The 18,309-nt window shown below is 43.9% G+C and overlaps 1 protein-coding gene across 1 annotated transcript; it reads right to left on the bottom strand.

The window, feature by feature from the left end:
• Window positions 1–1,626: 1,626 nt before the first annotated feature.
• LOC5516817 (kinesin-like protein KIF28) lies at window positions 1,627–18,150 on the bottom strand. Its single transcript, XM_048724002.1, has 26 exons — window positions 17,943–18,150; window positions 16,066–16,260; window positions 15,028–15,240; window positions 14,035–14,258; window positions 13,495–13,602; window positions 13,128–13,222; window positions 12,755–12,790; window positions 12,593–12,663; window positions 12,390–12,450; window positions 11,985–12,167; window positions 11,308–11,354; window positions 11,120–11,200; window positions 10,744–10,846; window positions 10,176–10,239; window positions 9,196–9,324; window positions 8,817–8,962; window positions 8,460–8,545; window positions 8,194–8,256; window positions 7,878–8,096; window positions 7,566–7,628; window positions 7,135–7,281; window positions 6,095–6,217; window positions 5,364–5,531; window positions 4,722–4,802; window positions 3,788–3,844; window positions 1,627–2,497 (listed from the first exon to the last, which is right to left on the bottom strand). The coding sequence occupies exons 1-26, from the start codon at window positions 17,982–17,984 to the stop codon at window positions 2,366–2,368; spliced, it is 2,937 nt and encodes a 978-aa protein (XP_048579959.1). The 5' UTR covers window positions 17,985–18,150; the 3' UTR covers window positions 1,627–2,365.
• Between the last annotated feature and the right edge of the window lie 159 nt (window positions 18,151–18,309).

The following is an 18,309-nucleotide window of genomic DNA, read 5'->3' as shown; positions in this document are numbered from 1 at the left end:
TTTACACATAGAAGGTCCATCTAATTACTGATATATATCAGATACCATAACTTTAGAACTGCTGTATTGAACCTTGATTATTGCATCTCACGACTTGGTAATATCAGATAATAAAGATAATCTCCGATAATACCGCAATATCGAGGAGTAAAGCAGATGGAAGGAGAGGATCTAAATAGACATCTAGTAGATTCTAATTAGATAATCTCCGATACTATCACAATATCGAGGGTCCAGCAGAGGGAAGGAGGGTATCTAGATAGACATCTAGTGATTATAATAAGATAATCTCCGATAATATCACAATATCGAGGGAAGAGGAGAGGAAAGGGGTCTAACCACTATCTAATAGCATATAATTAGAGGAAAACAATGATAATATCCTAATCTCATTATCAGATATCAGTGATAATGTTCGATATCGCGCCGACTCTCGACTATCTCGGTCCGACGAATTCGAACAATACTGGCCAGGTTTGATTTGGATGGTTCAAGCGCCTCTGTTTTTCATCATCCTTCTCCGCTTACATACTATACAACAAGCAAAATATATAGCAGGGGTGAGTTGTTTATTGGTGCGATTCTATATTTATTGATTTTGTACAACGGTATAAATAAAATGGAACAAAATACATCGAATAGTACTTGGCAGTCATTAGACGCGTGATAATTAACTTAACTATATACAGACTATCGTAAGAAAGCTATGTTTTCCGCCTTTTCTGCTTGTAGCCTAGAATATAATTACCCCACCAACTAGAACAAGATTATCCTATTACCGACTGTTCTACAGCCCAGTTGCAGGTAGCCCCTTTTTTGGGAAGGGGCTACTTGTGTTCCCCCCTCCCCTCCCCCCTGTACCCATCCCTAGCCACGCGCCTGAGTCGGACTCTACTCGTGTTCCCCCCTCCCCCCCCCTGTACCCATCTCTAGCCACGCGCCTGAGTCGGACTCTACTCGTGTTCCCCCCTCCCTCCCCTGTACCCATCCCTAGCCACGCGCCTGAGTCGGACTCTACTCGTGTTCCCCCCTCCTCCCCCCCTGTACCCATCCCTAGCCACGCGCCTGAGTCGGACTCTACTCGTGTTCCCCCCTCCTCCCCCCCTGTACCCATCCCTAGCCACGCGCCTGAGTCGGACTCTACTCGTGTTCCCCCCTCCCTCCCCTGTACCCATCCCTAGCCACGCGCCTGAGTCGGACTCTACTCGTGTTCCCCCCCTCCCCCCCTGTACCCATCTCTAGCCACGCGCCTGAGTCGGACTCTACTCGTGTTCCCCCCTCCCCCCCCCCCCCCCCTGTACCCATCCCTAGCCACGCGCCTGAGACGGACTCTACTCGTGTTCCCCCCTCCCCCCCTGTACCCATCTCTAGCCACGCGCCTGAGTCGGACTCTACTCGTGTTCCCTCCTCCCTCCCCTGTACCTATCCCTAGCCACGCGCCTGAGACGGACTCTACTCGTGTTCCCCCCCTCCCCCCCTGTACCCATCCCTAGCCACGCGCCTGAGTCGGACTCTACTCGTGTTCTCCCCTCCCCCCCTGTACCCATCCCTAGCCACGCGCCTGAGTCGGACTCTACTCGTGTTCTCTATCGCATGTGTCAGGTCACCAAATGGTCACCTCGTGAGTGAATTCCACAGTAATTTGAGTGTATTTGGTTGTCATTAAAATGTACACAGTCCGTGTCTTATAGGTGTTAGTTGGTGCGGAGGGCGCAACAGATCGACGCTCCAAATCAAGTGTCCCCGTGTGTGCATTGATAGCAAGGCACTAGTCGTGGTCACTGCTAGCAGAGCGTTTCTATCGCGTCTCCAGTGCCTTGTTTTACGAACTGGAGTCTACGCATAATTTTTGTATGCTTTTGGAGCAAGAAAAAGATGCTTCACAAGGCAAAGGTATCCTAAAAAAATGTACGAACAAGCCTTACGCCGAAATGGGCTGCGTCATTTTATCGCGTTTTCCCTAGTTCACCGTGACAAAAAGCGCTGTAACAGAAAACGCTCTGACAAAAAGCGCTATTCCCGTCAACATCCATTACTCCTAGGAAACCCAAGGTTTCCAGATTTACTAGGATACCACCACTCCAATTATCCTTGGGCACTCAGCCAGCACCCAAATTAGGGCGCGTTTTTCCTATTATTCTGGAATTGGAATGGTTGGTAGAGAATCTTTAGAATGGCATTCGGGTCATTCTGCTACAGGTAGCAGAATTGGTGGGATGGCCTTCATTCCATTCCGGAATGGGAACGCGGGATAAACTAACGCGCGCTTTTTGTATTCTAATCATTCTCATCCCGGAATCACGAGTAAAAAAACGCGCCCTTAGAATGAGCTAGGGAATTCGATTATGATGATGCGCGGTATATATTACAGGATAGTGCAGGCTGAGCTCTCTGTCTTATTCTGATCGCTGTTCGACCCTCTGTGCCCGTGTGAGGGACCGCCCGCAGGAGCGGCAGCCACGGGCCCGTCACCCAAGATGTGCCTTATTTGCGCAATCTGTAAAAAAATCACATGCACTGTAAGGATTATTGGCTATAAACGGGAGAGTGGGTGTAAGGGGTGTTGGCAAAAAACGGGAGAGTGCGTGTAAGGATTATTGGCAATAAGCGGGAGAGTGGATGTAAGGGATTATGCCAATAAACGGGAGAGTGGGGTTAAGGGATATTGGCAATAAACGGGGGAGGGGGTGTAAGGGATATTGGCAATAAACAGGGGAGGGGGCGTAAGGGATATTGCCAATAAACGGGGGAGAGTGGGTGTAAGGGATATTGGCAATAAACGGGGGAGGGGGTGTAAGGCTTATTGGCAATAAACAGGGGAGGGGGTGTAAGGGATATTGCCAATAAACGGGGGAGAGTGGGTGTAAGGGATATTGCCAATAAACGGGGGAGGGGGTGTAAGGGATATTGCCAATAAACGGGGGAGGGGGTGTAAGGGATATTGGCAATAAACGGGGGAGAGTGGGTGTAAGGGATATTGGCAATAAACGGGGGAGGGGGTGTAAGGGATATTGGCAATAAACTGGGTAGGGGGTGTAAGGGATATTGCCAATAAACTGGGTAGGGGGTGTAAGGGATATTGGAAATAAACAGAGGAGGGGGTGTAAGGAATATTGGCAATAAACGGGGGAGGGGGTGTAAGGGATATTGCCAATAAACTGGGATGGGGTGTAAAGGATATTGGAAATAAACAGAGGAGGGGGTGTAAGGGACATTGGCAATAAACGGGAGAGTGGGTGTAAGGGGTATTAGCAATAAACGGGGGAGGGGGTGTAAGGGATATTGACAATAAACGGGGAAGGGGGTGTAAGGCTTATTGGCAATAAACAGGGGAGGGGGTGTAAGGGATATTGCCAATAAACGGGGGAGGGGGTGTAAGGGATATTGCCAATAAACGGGGGAGGGGGTGTAAGGGATAATGCCAATAAACAGGGGAGGGGGTGTAAGGAATATTGGCATTAAAATGGGGAGGGGTGTAAGGGGTATTGACAACAAACAGGGGAGGGGGGGAAAGGGATATTGCCAATAAACGGGGGAGGGGGTGTAAGGAATATTGGCATTAAAATGGGGAGGGGTGTAAGGGGTATTGCCAATAAACGGGGGAGGGGGGGAAAGGGATATTGGCAATAAACGGGGGAGGGGTGTAAGGGATATTGGCAATAAACGGGGGAGTGGGTGTAAGGGATATTGCCAATAAACGGGGGAGGGGCTGTAAGGGATATTGGCAATAAACGGGGGAGGGGGTGTAAGGGATAATTTGAAATAAACGAGTGGGTGATCCACTCACCTCAACGGCAATATGGCCTTTCTTTTGCCGATCATCGCACAAATGTCGGATCTGGTTCTAGAATATCAAGTTTTGAGAATGTTAGAGGGCCGTTATTAAGCGTTGTGTGATATATGCGCGACGTGATCGTGTGGCGTGATAAACCTTTAAACGTGATATATGCGTGACTGATGCGCGTGGCGTGATACATGCGCAACGTGATGCGTATGTGTACTTCCGTTACGTGATGCATATTACGTTATGTGTATGTCCGGTGACACAGTGACGTGATGCATATTGCGTTATGTGTATGTCCGGTGACACCGTGACGTGATGTATATTGCGTTATGTGTATGTCCGGCGACACCGTGACGTGATGCCTATTGCGTTATGTGTATGCCCGGTGACACCGTGACGTGATGCATATTGCGTTATGTGTATGTCCGGTGACACCGTTACGTGAAGCATATTGCGTTATGTGTATGTCCGGTGACACCGTGACGTGATGCCTATTGCGTTATGTGTATGCCCGGTGACACCGTTACGTGATGCATATTTCGTTATGTGTATGTCCGGTAACACAGTGACGTGATGCATATTGCGTTATGTGTATGTCCGGTGACACAGTGACGTGATGTATATGGCGTTATGTGTATGTCCCGTGACACAATGACGTGATGTATATGGCGTTATGTGTATGTCCGGTAACACCGTGACGTGATGTATATGGCGTTATGTGTTTGTCCGGTAACACCGTGACGTGAATGCGTATTGCATTTGTGTATGTACGTAGACACCGTTACGTGAAGCATATTGCGTTATGTGTATGTCCGGTGACACCGTGACGTGATGCCTATTGCGTTATGTGTATGGTCGGTAACACCGTGACGTGATGCATTTTGCGTTATGTGTATTTACGGTGACACCGTTACGTGATGTGTTACGGACCACTTACCAGTTTGTTTTCTAGTCGCTCTTTGCGTTTCCGCATGATGGCGACTTCCGAGACATGCAACAAACTCGTTTGGCCGGATTCCTGATAATAAAGAGACAAAGGCCTCAAATACAGTTATTTTAATACAGTGACCAGGAGCGAGAAAAAAAAAAACAACAGAAAAGACAAGGGGATAAATTTAGCTTATTATCATCATTTTTCGTTGCCTATTTATTGCTTTATCATATTTTATTATATACATGGCAAGATTACCCGATTCTGGTTGGCTGAGAGTAGTGCAGTTATCAAGTAATTCAGTGCAGTAGTACTGGACGCTGAAACATAGTCTGGAATGGACCCTGTCTGTTACACTTTCACCTCCTCCAACCACGATCATTTTTGAGATACAAAAAATGTGTCTATTTCTATAAAAGTTTGCCATGTATATTTTAAAAACCATACTATTTTTCATTCAAGTTAAAAATAATTTCCACACGTGAGTTTCTCAAAAGCTCAAATTCCAAACTAACTCGTGCAATTATTTCCAAATTGAACTCCAAACCGTATATGATTTCAATTTTTTGTTTCTTCTGTTCAAAAATCCACGATTTGATTAGAACCTATTAGTTCTAAGCACTAAGTTGTAACTGCGAGTGCTCTCACCTTGACTGCCGACGACACGGGGGCCATACTTTTCTTAGCATTCTCTGTCTTCATGATGGTTTTCGTATCCTTGCCCTCCTTCGCCGCCTTGTTGACGGGCTTTTTGTCTACAACCTGCTTCCCCCACAGTTGAACGATTACGGACTTTTTCATCAAGTAATCGATGAGCTACAAGAAGGAATAACAAATTGTTGAGCACTTTTTCTCTTATTGTTCCCCAGATGTTTGGCGAGTAATGCACACTGCACTACAATTTACCAGAGCTTATCTAAAATAGATGGTATAGCTAGAATGATTACAGACAAGCTGTAGAAAAACTAGATGGTCTGCGTAAGCGTGGTGTAAACAAGGTATAAATCAACACAAGGTTGAAAAGGTATGTTAAACGCCTCTGTGAAACAGAGTAGTTGCGCTGACGTTTCGAGCGTTAGCCCTTCGTCGGAGCAAAAGAAAACTGCCCTGACGCTCGAAACGTCAGCGCAACTAGCGCAACTACGAAGGGGGGATGGAAGTGGTCCTCCCTGCTAGCTACATATTTAACTCAAAAGCTTTAAAAATGTAGATGGTTTCGCAATTGTGGACAACACGGAAAACCTTTGTGCCCTGAGCTATAACATCCGAGGATTCTGCCTATGAACCCTTACGCTAATTGCAAAACGTAACAGTGTTGTACTTTTGGCAACACCATCCGCTGATCTCGTTCTAGGATCTTGGAAAGGGGGAGGCCTCACCTTCTGGTTGACTGGATTGAAGCTGAATTTCCTCTCATAGTTAAAGTCCGGGTTGGTCGTCCCTGATACAATATTCGTTTTTGGGTCGTCTTCGTTATACAGTGAATACGTGCAATAAACATCCTAAAGAGAATGTTAAACATTGGTGTTTATAACGTACTGTTCTTCCTCACCAGTGAGGAAGTGCGCTTGACTGCCTCCATTAAATGCCAACTGGGGAATCGCCAGATTTTACAACCTCCTACCCCTCCTTGTGCGCCAGGGTCCACCCCTCCTTGTACACCAGGGTCCACCCCTCCTTGTACACCAGGGTCCACCCCTCCTTATGGACGAGGGTCCACCCCTCCTTGTGCACCAGGGTCCACCCCTCCTTATTAACCAGGGTCCACCCCTCCTTGTACACCAGGGTCCACCCCTCCTTGTGCACCAGGGTCCACCCCTCCTTATGAACCAGGGTCCACCCCTCCTTGTACACCAGGGTCCACCCCTCCTTGTGCACCAGGGTCCACCCCTCCTTATGAACCAGGGTCCACCCCTCCTTGTACACCAGGGTCCACCCCTCCTTGTACACCAGGGTCCACCCCTCCTTGTACACCAGGGTCCACCCCTCCTTGTACACCAGGGACCACCCCTCCTTATGAACCAGGGTCCACCCCTCCTTGTGCACCAGGGTCCACCCCTCCTTGTACACCAGGGTCCACCCCTTCTTATGCACCAGGGTCCACCCCTCCCCCCATCCTTGTGCACCAGGGTCCACCCCTCCCCCCATCCTTGTGCACCAGGGTCCACCCCCCCCCCCCCCCCATCCTTGTGCATCAGGGTCCACCTCTCTCATAATACCCCTCCTTGCCCCTAGAGTATGAGAAGGGTCGATGTTGGAGCTTGAGGATGGAAGTTTGCTGGAGGAAAATCCATGAAATTTAGCCACCGCAAATTTTTTCTAGAATTCGAGTGGCGAAGAAGCCCGGGGCTTATTCCTTCTTACAACATTGTCGACAAGATCACGGGAGTACTATAAGCCTAGTATGGATAACGCATACCGTATACTTTTTTGGAATACCGCGGGCACTCGTTATCCGAACGATAAACTGCAGCGCTTTCCCAACCAGCTCTTGAGGACTATCGATAAAGATGTCGGAGTCCGCAGTGATCTCTTTGCCTTTGCTGTCCAATGGTAAGACTTCAACCTGAGTGAGTATTGAGTCCGTGACTTACATTTGTCGGTTTTAGCCCCGATAAAGGTAGAGGGAAGAGGGACTTTTTAGCTATAGACATGACGGGAAAAGTGATCAGAGAAGAGAGGATATAAAAAATCCCCCCACCCCCTCTAAAATACCCCTCCTCCCTCCAAAAAGGTTCCATATTCTCCTGACGACGAGCATTTTTGCTTCTTCCATTACAGGGAATATTCTATCAACTGCAAATTTAGAAAAAAAATATAGAGTCTAATAGTGATGGCTGCAATACTCACGTTCAACACACCAACATCACGTCCCTTGTAATCGGCGATGTTAAGCTGCTCTCTCATATCCAGCTAGAATACAACAAAAACACACATTATTTGTTAAGGTACTGGTAAATCAGATAGTATGTTTTTACTGGTTTGCTTCGAAATGTCAGGGTGGTCACGATAGCGCAAGTCGTAATGTAAGCTGGACTTAGCCCTAGCGTCGAAGCCTGGTGTCGTGGGTTCCCTCTCATTGGCTAGCCAGGTTAACCGTTATGTTTTACTGCGAAATCGCTACCGAGTCGCGTAGATACGTCACACAAGTCGTTATCTTACCACGTATCCCAGGCTCTCCATGGAAACGTCCACGCAGCCAATCATAACCTGTGCATCCGGGGACTCCGTAAATGGATCACGCTCGTCGGGTAGTCTCCACTCCTCCCCCTCCTCGTAGTTTTCGTACATTTCCTCCATGAGGAACTTCCGGTTGATAAACTTGTTCCGCGGCCATAGCCATTCTAGACCGGTATCAAGATTCTTCATGCAAACGTACGGCTGAAAGACATTGATATTGTTCCAAATAAGCCAGAGTACTAGGATTTATGTGATATACTGTGGAACTGGTTTTCTATGACAAAATGCATGCAGATACCTCAGGCTTCCCTTCGCTTTCTCCACGTGCTTTTGCCGACATCAGAACAACCTCAAAAGCGACCTAGAGGGAACGGCAGAACTGTCAATATATAAACATAAAATGCAACATAATATACAATACTCTCGGCAAGCCATCGACATATTATCGGCATATTATCAGCAAGTTGTCGGTTAACACTCGGGTGCTCTCGGGCTCGGCAATTTTTACACGATATCGCTACACATCACTTTTATATGTTTGGATAAAAGTGGTAGTTTTCTCACCTTCCGATCCAGCTCCATGCTAATAGCGTTCGCCTGCTCCACCATCGGCAGTAGATCAACCATATCTTCCTTCCATAAAAGTGCCTCTATAGTTACAAAGGAAATAATGCTGGTCAAATAAAAAACCTTTATATAAAAAACCTCGATATGTGTCTCATTCAGAAAATCTCTGCAAAATTTCATGATGTTACAACATTACACATTTAAAATTGGATTATTTTTACTAAAAAAATAATACGCTAAATCTATAACGTATACACGAATTGCAAATTTGTTATAAAAAATGGTTCATCATGCCTTTCTATCCGACCTCCCCCCTCCCTGTTCTCTCTCTTGACCCACTCCCCGTACGCATACCCTTTGACTCATCGACTTCAATGCCAGAATTTCTAGCAATTTCTTCCTGCGCCATCTCGTAAGTGAAGTCCTCCATCTTGTTCTTGGAATTATCAGCTTCCTTCGGGTGATGGAACACGAAGAGGTTGCTTGAGCCCAGCATCAGCCTAAAGACGGTGTAAACCGGTTAGGCAAGCGAAATAGGCTTCTAAAACATCATTAAACAATTAGATAATGCCTGTGAGACTAATTAAATATTGTTTTATCAGGCTACAGTTTTTTAAAGGAAGTTGGTGTGTTTGCTTGAAGAACGTGAAGCAACATGTACACGCTTGCGGGCCTATTTTTTGTATGTTATATCAAATAGCCCTCGCTCTCGAGGATGTGCATCACGTGTTACCTGTCAAAATGGTGAAGCTCCTCCTCTTCTGATACAGGCTCGCCGTTGAGAAGCACCTTGGCGTCACCATCCGGGGTTACTGTGATTTTTCCTCCCTCATTATTGATTATACAGTGCACATCTTGAATGCTTAATTAAAATAAAACACGAAGACTCGTGAGCAACGTCGATTAGACAAGCGCATAAGAACTACTTCTAGGAAGGGATATATAGTCATAGAATGTCAATCAATTACTCCGTTGTTAAATATCAATATTTTTTGGGGCCAAAATTGTCGTTTTTACCAAACGTGGTCACTTCCATATAAGGAAATTAATCATTTCCTTATTTGGAAAAACTGTAAATTTGGTGTTATTTTTAACGTGTGAAACTCTAATCGGAAAAGAAAAACAGTGACTGTGACCATCTTTAGGTAATCGAGAATGTCTCTAAAAAGAGATTTTTCTCGGCAACCAGACCTCTAAAATGACGTTTTCTTCATATCTGAAAATACAACAGTCTATTTGCAAAGAAACTTTAAAATAACCATCACGATAACTCTATCAACAATATTTGAAAGAAAGCAACTCAGTTTCTCGCGAGAATTGGCCAATGGAATGAAATGGATGCTTTGTGTCACCCAGTATTGTGACCGGCCTTCTGTAAGGAACGACTTTTTAGTATGAATTGAATTCGCCTGGTGATCCATAACGCGCTCAACAAAATGACACTAGCAGAATAGAATAAGAAAACGTGTATTTAGAGCAACTGAAGTATAATCCCAATCTTTCGAACCTTCGATATGTTAAACTTCCTTCGATATTTTGAACTTCCAAGTTTATTGAGATGATTTTTGTCGTGCCACAACTGCGTTTTCTTATATCCTACCCAATTTATTTTTTGTCATGTGTATCGCATTGATTACTTAAAGCTCACATGGATTAGTTTAAAAGTATACTAAGATGATATGGTGAGAAATCCAGGCCTTGACTAGCACTTACTTCAGTCCATTCAACACAATGTCAGCAGGAGGATCTGCCTTCTTGTTCCCAATTCTGTTTTTTCCTGTACAAAATCAGAAAAAAGCACTTTATTCCATGAAACCTTGAAAACAGGTTTTAGGGTTTTTTCATTCTTTCATTTTTTTAAAATAAAGTATAAAAAAAGCCTCAACTTTTGTCTCAGCTTAACGTATAGAACGCCGGGGACCTTCATTTTCACCGAGAGAGCCTTTCGCCGGCAAGTTCGAGTTTGTTCATAGCAATCTTAAAACTTAACCAAATTACTAAATTTCCAGCCATTTAAAACCATTACTACAAGCGTTTTCATTAAACAAAAGTTTTAAAAAGTTGCAAGAGGACTCTAAACAAAATCCGATCCAGCAACTCTCTTTTGCGCACAAATCCTATCACTTGAAAACATAAGAGCATAACATTACGGGAGAGGATTTTCTCTTGAGGTAGGTCTCTTTTCAAGAATGTTATACAAACTATAATTATTTCCGACAAAATACTCGAGACTCATTAAAGATACTATTAAGTACACCACGGCTCCTTCGCAGATTCTTACCGTCGTCCAGAAGGTGTACAATCATTCCTGTTAATTGGGGATCTGGGTTAAGATTCCAGAGATGTGGCGTTGCTTGGCGTTTCCTTTTCTCCTCTTCCTTATCCTTACAAGAGCAAAAGAGAAAATTTTAATTAATTATATCCTTGGGGTATCTCAGACGTTACTTTTACGAGCGAGCCCCCCTTATATTTTCTCGGACCCTCTCTTTATTCTCTTGAAATCTCTCTATTATAGAAAGAAAAAAAGCAACCATGATGATAAAAACAATCTTCCATTACCCTGCTGGCAGAACTGTGAAAAGGGTTTCTGTCAGGAGGGTTAGCTTCCATAGGGATCATATTCAAGTTTCCAGAATGCTTCATTAGAGATTCCTTACTCTTGATTCCAATTGGGATTCCTTCACTTTATCTTCCCAGTTCTTATTCATGTCTTCCATCTCCTTTGCAGAATTAGCCATCTAAAAACGGAGAGACAGGAATTCATTCCGAAGTAGGCAGCAAATTAAAGAATACAGTTTCAGGGATTCATTGCTTGATTAAAAATTGGCGACTGAGAAATACTCACAGAAGCCCGCAGATCTTCTTCTATTTGTTTCCTAAGCTTTGCCATTTCTAAAACAAAATATCAATATTATTAGCACGTCTTTATTGGGCTACTGGGCTAAGCTTCCCTTAAACACTCTTTATAAAGAAATTCCAGACATTTTCCTTTAACACACTTTATAATAAACGTCCAGATTTTTTTCCCTTAAGAGTGTTATAACAATCTATATAGTAAAAGTCGAAACTTTTTCCTTTAACACTCTGTAATGTCCGTCCCGTCCGTCTGTAAGATAAGCAGTCAAATGCACCCTGAAGACACTCGGAGAGTGGGCCCACAGTAGTTGGCTTTGGTTGTTGTTTGGTTGTTGGGCTCCCGCCTTGCGTTTATTTGTGATCTAATATGTAACCTTGTGGTAAAGCTAATAATAGAATTAGGACTACGTTCCTGGTTATGCTACCAAGTAAAGTGCCGTATCAGGCGGAATATTGGAGGGGCAGAAACATTAAGCACAACCATGCCCCTACTGGTCATTCCCTTATAAACTTTAAAATTATTGGGGGCACTGCCCCCCCCCCCCCCCCCTTGCTATGGCCCTGGAGTACACGGTCTTCTCAACGTTAATTGAAGTAGGTGTTTTAATTTAACTTTGTAGTACCACTGTTAATTGAAATAGGTGTATTAATTCAACCATGTAGTACCTTCGTCAGACAGGCCCTCTTCCTCGTCATCGTCATCATCAGTAAGCGTGATCTTCCCGCCCTTCTCCGCGGCCTTCAGCATCTCCATCAACTTCTCGTTTTGTTCCTGTAGGTCCCGGATCAGTTTTTCGGTCGGATCTTCATTCACAGTAGCGGTGGTTTTGATCTGCTTTGCACGATCGGCTATCAACATCAAGCATAAGTACATAAGAACCGCGTATTAAGGTCCTTCTATATCAAGCTAGAAGTTCCAGTAAAATTAGACTTGTTCAAATCAGGGAAGTGGAAGGTGGAATAACATTGCTTGCTACTTGTAAATGTCAAACGTAACTAGACTGACGAATAAACAAGCGACTTTTGGTGAGATGGAAACGCCCTAAATTTAATTAAAATCTACGAGCTTACCATATCTGAGGGTGCTAAGTGTTTCGTCATAGTTGATATCCGCTGGACTTATAGCTGCGATCTAAACACAAGAGACATTTATTATTTGCTGTAATAAATAATGCGTTTTTGATAGGAACACATCCTAAACTAGCCACACAGACGCAAAGAGATCAACAACGTAAGAACCTGTGTGTATATGTGAAAACCCGGCCTTAACTCACCATTGCTGTCTTGCTGTTTCCTGCAAGCGCATTCTTCAGGAGAGATGTCAAAACTGAGTCTCTGTATGGAACTGTGACCGAAAAGGAGAATGTTTTAACATACAAAACAAACAATGGGACAAACAAAGATTATCAGTTACATTGTAACAACTGCAACAGTACCTCGAACCGCTTTCCCATTTGCCTTGTCGACCAGAGCTGTTGACGAAAAACAACTTCAGGGGCGGATCCAGGATTTCAAAATGGGTGGTGAAAATGGCTAGATTGACGGCTTATAACTGATCCAGTGGTTCTTGGTAGGTCACTACATAGATCTAAAAATACTTCACGCTGAATTGGATTTGCCACATCAGCAAAGTCAAGCAGGCAAAGTAAAACCTCCCATCCCTCAGACATTTATTTCCTTCAAACAAAGTGACTTTACTTTTTTACTACAAAAGCCCTGTATCCGCCACTGAACTTCTTTTACACTTTTGCTTAAGAGTTGGAATAAAGCTATAGCAAGGACTAAAGGTTAACGGATGGATATGTTTACCAGAGATAACGTTTCCCAAAGCGGAAAGCGACTGGTTGATCGCGGCCCCTTCTTTTAGACGATCGCCAGTTGCACCCGTAGAGTCGGCTCGTTCACTGAGAATAAGGGGGAACGTCTCAAAACATAGATACAAGGATGCTGGTAATAGTCACAAGGTCTGTGACAAAAGGATTTGGTAATCGGATCGCACGCTGTATGTGGAAAGGGAAGAGACGGCTAGGTGGAGGAGTAGGTGGTAGGAGGGGGTCGCCGACGGGTGGGAGGAAAGGGAGAGGAGCAGGAGGAGGAGTTGGGGGGGGGGGGGGGGGAAGAGGAGGATGAGGAGGTGCGAAGAAGTTCGAAATAAGATGTCTTATGATGGCCTCACCTGCCAGCAAGATCCACGAGGTTGATAACTGAAGTCTTTGCCGTCTCCTCTCCGGCGGCATTCTTTGATTTCTGAGTAAATGTCACTCCAACGATTGTATGAGCTCGGCTAATAATTAAAAAGGTAAGTGAAGATTATATAACCTTTGCTTAAAATGTTCTAGGCATATCATCTTAGAAATCAAACGCAACTGGTATTCGAACAAAACGAACGTTATTAAGCTCTGAATACACACATTCGAAGTTTTTTTTTACAAGTTAGCCGGAATCGAGCAATCTTATATTTTCTAAGTTCATACGCGAAAAGGTGACAGGTTGAGAAATATGCGATGCACTTTAGGGTCTCCACGTGTCCATCAGTGAACACTGTCAAGAGACGGATCATTAGCAAAGTGACGGTAAGTTCCAGCCGCCGCTAGGCCTCATCGACTGCGGGCTTAGAGAAACAAGCTGGAAATCGAGCCTATTTTTTGGCCTTTTAGCTGGAAATATATACATTTCTTCCTTATTTTCAAATATTTTTTGCACCACACCGCATTACCTGCTCGTTGCATTCATCTGTGTGGCGGCCACTGTTCGGTTCCTGGTGCCATCCTCCATTCTATCTTCAATCTCCTGATAAGAACTGACAGGCAGGGTCTTCAGCCCTTCCGCATAGAACCCTTTCTTGGGGTGTTGGCGCACACGTAGCCCTTGCTTGGATGAAGAAGGGTTGAGAAGATCGCGAACCTTCTCATTGTAGATTTCGAGCATACTGAACAGAACCTAAAAGTTAAAATACAAAAATATTTTGTTATTTTAGACATATTTGCTTTATTGAAAAATCTGGTGAGAATAAGCGATACTGCCAAAGTGTTTGTTGTGGGGGACAGAAGGGTACACGTCAACCCTTTCTTGGGACAAAAAGTGTTGAGAAAATTGGTATGAGCCTTTTTTTAAAGATCCTCAAGCACATGACCAAAACCTTAACGTTAAAATACAAATATATTCGTGTGATTGTGATAGTGTGATGGTGACTGACTTTAATAAATATTGCCCACTTTTTGGCGGCCAAGGGGGGAGGGGGTGTACGTGCCCCTTTGTCTAACCCATTAGATTTTTTACGTTTTTGAGAGGGGATTCAAAACGCCCCTTTCTCCTCGGTTAGACATATTACGCGCACTGATCTTAATCTAATTTTCAAATTCTTTTGATGTAGGCTAAATTTAGTGTTTTCTCGACTTGCTGGTACTTACTTCAAATTGGTCTTTTCAAATTCTTTTGATGTAGGCTAAATTTAGTGTTTTCTCGACTTGCTGGTACTTACTTGATGTAGGCTAAATTTGGTGTCTTCTGGACTTGCTGGTACTTACTTGTTGTAGGCTAAATTTGGTGTTTTCTCGACTTGCCAGTACTTACTTGATGTAGGCTAAATTTGGTGTCCTCGACTTGCTGGTACTTACTGGATGTAGGCTAAATTTGTGGTTTTCTCGACTTGCCGGTAATTACTTGATGTAAGCTAAATTTAGTGTTTTCTGGACTTGCTGGTACTTACTTCATATTGATCCTGGGAACCCTCAGCTTTCTTGGCATCAATTCCTTTGAACATCTCATCACAGAAAATCGGCACAATCCCTTTGTTTGCACCATAGCCCACAATAGACCAAGACTTGCCAGATCCCGTTTGCCCATAAGCAAACAATGTACTGTTGTACCCTTCCCATGCATTCTGCAATACTGTCTTGCCAACGTCTTCATATACTCTTCGCTACATAATATAAAGCATAAGAGTAAATGAGATGAAATATCTATTGTAAAGCGCCAGCTTCCCCAGTGGTTTCTTTGTGACCGCCAATAATGTGCGGTGAGAAACTGGACCTCTGGCTAAACATTTTTATGTAGAGAATCACAGTTCCCAATGTAGCAAGCCAGGTTAATTACCCTTGAATGACAAAGCCTGTACTACTGGGCTATAATGCCACGCTCTAAATCTAATCATGACCACAGTTTTTCCAGGGGGAAGCATAGACATAGCATGGAAAATATAGACAATGTCTCAGATTTGGTGATTCTTCACTAGGGTGATTTAGATCAAAGATACCAGCAAAAGGACAGCACCTCGCGCAGGTTCAATTGCATGTGCATACTTTTCTTGCTGTAGTCACATCCTTTTCATGGCAGCATTTCATCCTTTTTCACATCCTCTCCAGGATGAGATGCCAGCAAAAACCAGCCTGTGCGTGCATCCCACATGCTTGAGGTAGCATCCTCTTGCTAGAGTGGTGGATTTAAATCACCGTAATAAAAAAATTAACTTCTTCGTGGTTGAGGCAGGTGCGCATGTCCCCTACTTGCGCAACAAAACTGAGAACCACATGTGCTCCATGAGCCACACTGAAAAACTCATCTGTTTTTAAGACCTTATTGTAAAGGCATTTCTTTTTAGGGTGCTGTGTAATGTCAGGACATCGGACATAGACAAGTAAATACAATAAATCCCTGGTAACTAGCTCAAACTCCCTGCTAACTGTCTTTATTGTTTCCCTTGAAGGTTGTTCCAGTTAATGGGATTTCACTTAAATACTTTACAAACCTGATCAGCGTAGTTTGGCTGAGTGCCTTTAAGATACCCAGTGTCATCCTCCTCAAAGCCGTCATGCGACCAATAGCTGTAATCAAATGTGAAGCTTTTTGGATCATCATTGGGTGCCGCAGGGTCTGTCAGCATGGTCGTAGGCCCCTTCATCTCAACAATCAGTTTAGCATCTCTAGCTCTCTCTCTTTTATTGTGAGGAATGTTAAGGAGGTTATTTTTGGTATTGAAATAAACACAAATATGAAACAGAACACGATTCAACTGGCAATAAAAGTAGAAATGAACATGAAATGGAGGGATACAGAAATGTACCCTAAATCCATCAAAACAGGGACTGCATACAGGTACATGGCCAGAGAGGCCATGAGAGGCCAGAGAGGCCATGAAAGGCCATGAGAGGCCATGAGAGGCCATGAGAGGCCAGAGAGGCCATGAGAGGCCATGAGAGGCCATGAGAGGCCATGAGAGGCCATGAGAGGCCATGAGAGGCCATGAGAGGCCACGAGAGGCCACGAGAGGCCATGAGAGGCCAGAGAGGCCATGAGAGGCCATGAGAGGCCATGAGAGGCCATGAGAGGCCATGAGAGGCCATGAGAGGCCATGAGAGACCATGAAAGACCATGAGAGGCCATGAGAGGCCATGAGAGGCCATGAGAGGTCATGAGAGGCCATGAGAGGCCATGAGAGGCCAGAGAGGCCATGAGAGGCCATGAAAGGCCATGTACCTCTGCTTGTGCCCCTTTGCTCATGTACTGAGATGGTAGCCATTTAAAACATTTGAAATGTTGGTAAAGAGGCAATTAATTTTCAGCAGGGGCGTAGCCAGGGGGGTGGCCTAGGGCCCCAACCCTTTTAACAGCCAAAAATACAGTATTAAATGTACGATACATTATCTAAAATACAGGAGAAAATGCCTTGAAAGTCCCTTTTGGGCCCCCTCCTGTTAAAAATCCTGACTATGCCACTGTTCAGTGCACATGTTTGAATCCAAAAAGTTTCTAGATGTTATCTAGCAACCTTATTATCGAGCTAAGGATAACATTGTGAGCTTAACCTTTTTGCTAAGAACGATTTATTGCTCTGGACCCCACCTAGCATCCCGCCAGGGAATGGTCACCCAACCCTTTCCCAGCATCAACCTTAATAACCTGACAACCCAATGTCTGTGTGCAAAGTGGCCATCTTGACATAATAACAGCACAAGATGATAAACTTGTCTATGATTCATGATTACCTTTTGTTTAGTACACCAGCAACATAAGACGAACAACACCACAGGAACATACTTGTGACTATGATAACTTTGCTTTAGTAATTCATCTCAGGACTCATCGGTAGATTCAGTAATTCTATAAACTCCAAAAGGATTATAGCTTGTATGGTGCTCAAAAAAACTTGGCTAATGGTTAACTAGATGTTTAACCTGATGCAAATACACTGAAATTTTTAAACGCTTGGTATTCGTATGTTATTGGTATTAAAAAAGGGGACGACCCATAAAAATAGGATCATTAAAAATTTACGTAAAAATTAATTGATACATATAAATGATTTGATCAAAATTGAACTCTCTCAGAACCATAATGGAGTGATGCCCTTGCTTTTGAACGTTGCGTGGCGATGGGAGTAATCCAAAATACTTTCTATGTCGCAGTAACAATCAATCGTAATAGCAAACGTAGAATCCCCTAATCTGTTTTTACTTAACAACAGCTCTGCGACTGAATCCTAAAAAAAAGTTAACTGAATTCTATTAATTCAGGAACCAATCGATTTACAAACGCAATTTGAAAACTAAACCTGGCCAGATCGGACGGCAAGGCAAAAGGCAAAATGCGTCTATCAGTACCTTACAAAATCGTATGAAAGGATATAAAAGGCCTGACTCGAACGGCGACCTTGATATTCTCCGCCATGTTTCTTGGGACCTGTTTGTCAGTCAAACTTGTAAACTGGATACCAGAGTTGTTCTCCTTCTTAGATATCACCGAGAATCGATTAAAAACCTAACCGATTTCCGACCCAATATCTCTTTGAGTTTTTTTCTTTTCAAAATTTCCACGTCAGTTAATCCAAGATAATTATAATGTGGAGGAAGACAGCAAATGTTTTGAAGTTGTTGCTATGCAAATATAGTAAATACAGCGACACACAGGGTGTCCGAGAACTTTCCAATCGAATGATTTTCATGTCTACATAATAAATAAAGCTTCTTTCCGGGATTTTATTGACATGTTCTCG

The sequence above is a fragment of the Nematostella vectensis genome, chromosome 2 (assembly GCF_932526225.1).
Source record: "Nematostella vectensis chromosome 2, jaNemVect1.1, whole genome shotgun sequence".
NCBI lineage: Eukaryota > Metazoa > Cnidaria > Anthozoa > Actiniaria > Edwardsiidae > Nematostella > Nematostella vectensis.
The sequence above is the reverse complement of the archived record's forward strand: the minus strand, read 5'-3'. Positions and strand labels throughout refer to the sequence as shown.

Bases quoted from the DNA above. Each gene is read 5' to 3' on its own strand.
- LOC5516817 (XM_048724002.1), bottom strand. From the start codon at position 17,984: ATGGCGGAGAATATCAAGGTCGCCGTTCGAGTCAGGCCTTTT. The intron at 8,963-9,195 runs GTAACACGTGAT...CACCGTCTTTAG, and splicing joins GAGCTTCACCATTTTGACAG to GCTGATGCTGGGCTCAAGCA. The intron at 8,257-8,459 runs GTGAGAAAACTA...CGTTCCCTCTAG, and splicing joins GCATGGAGCTGGATCGGAAG to GTCGCTTTTGAGGTTGTTCT.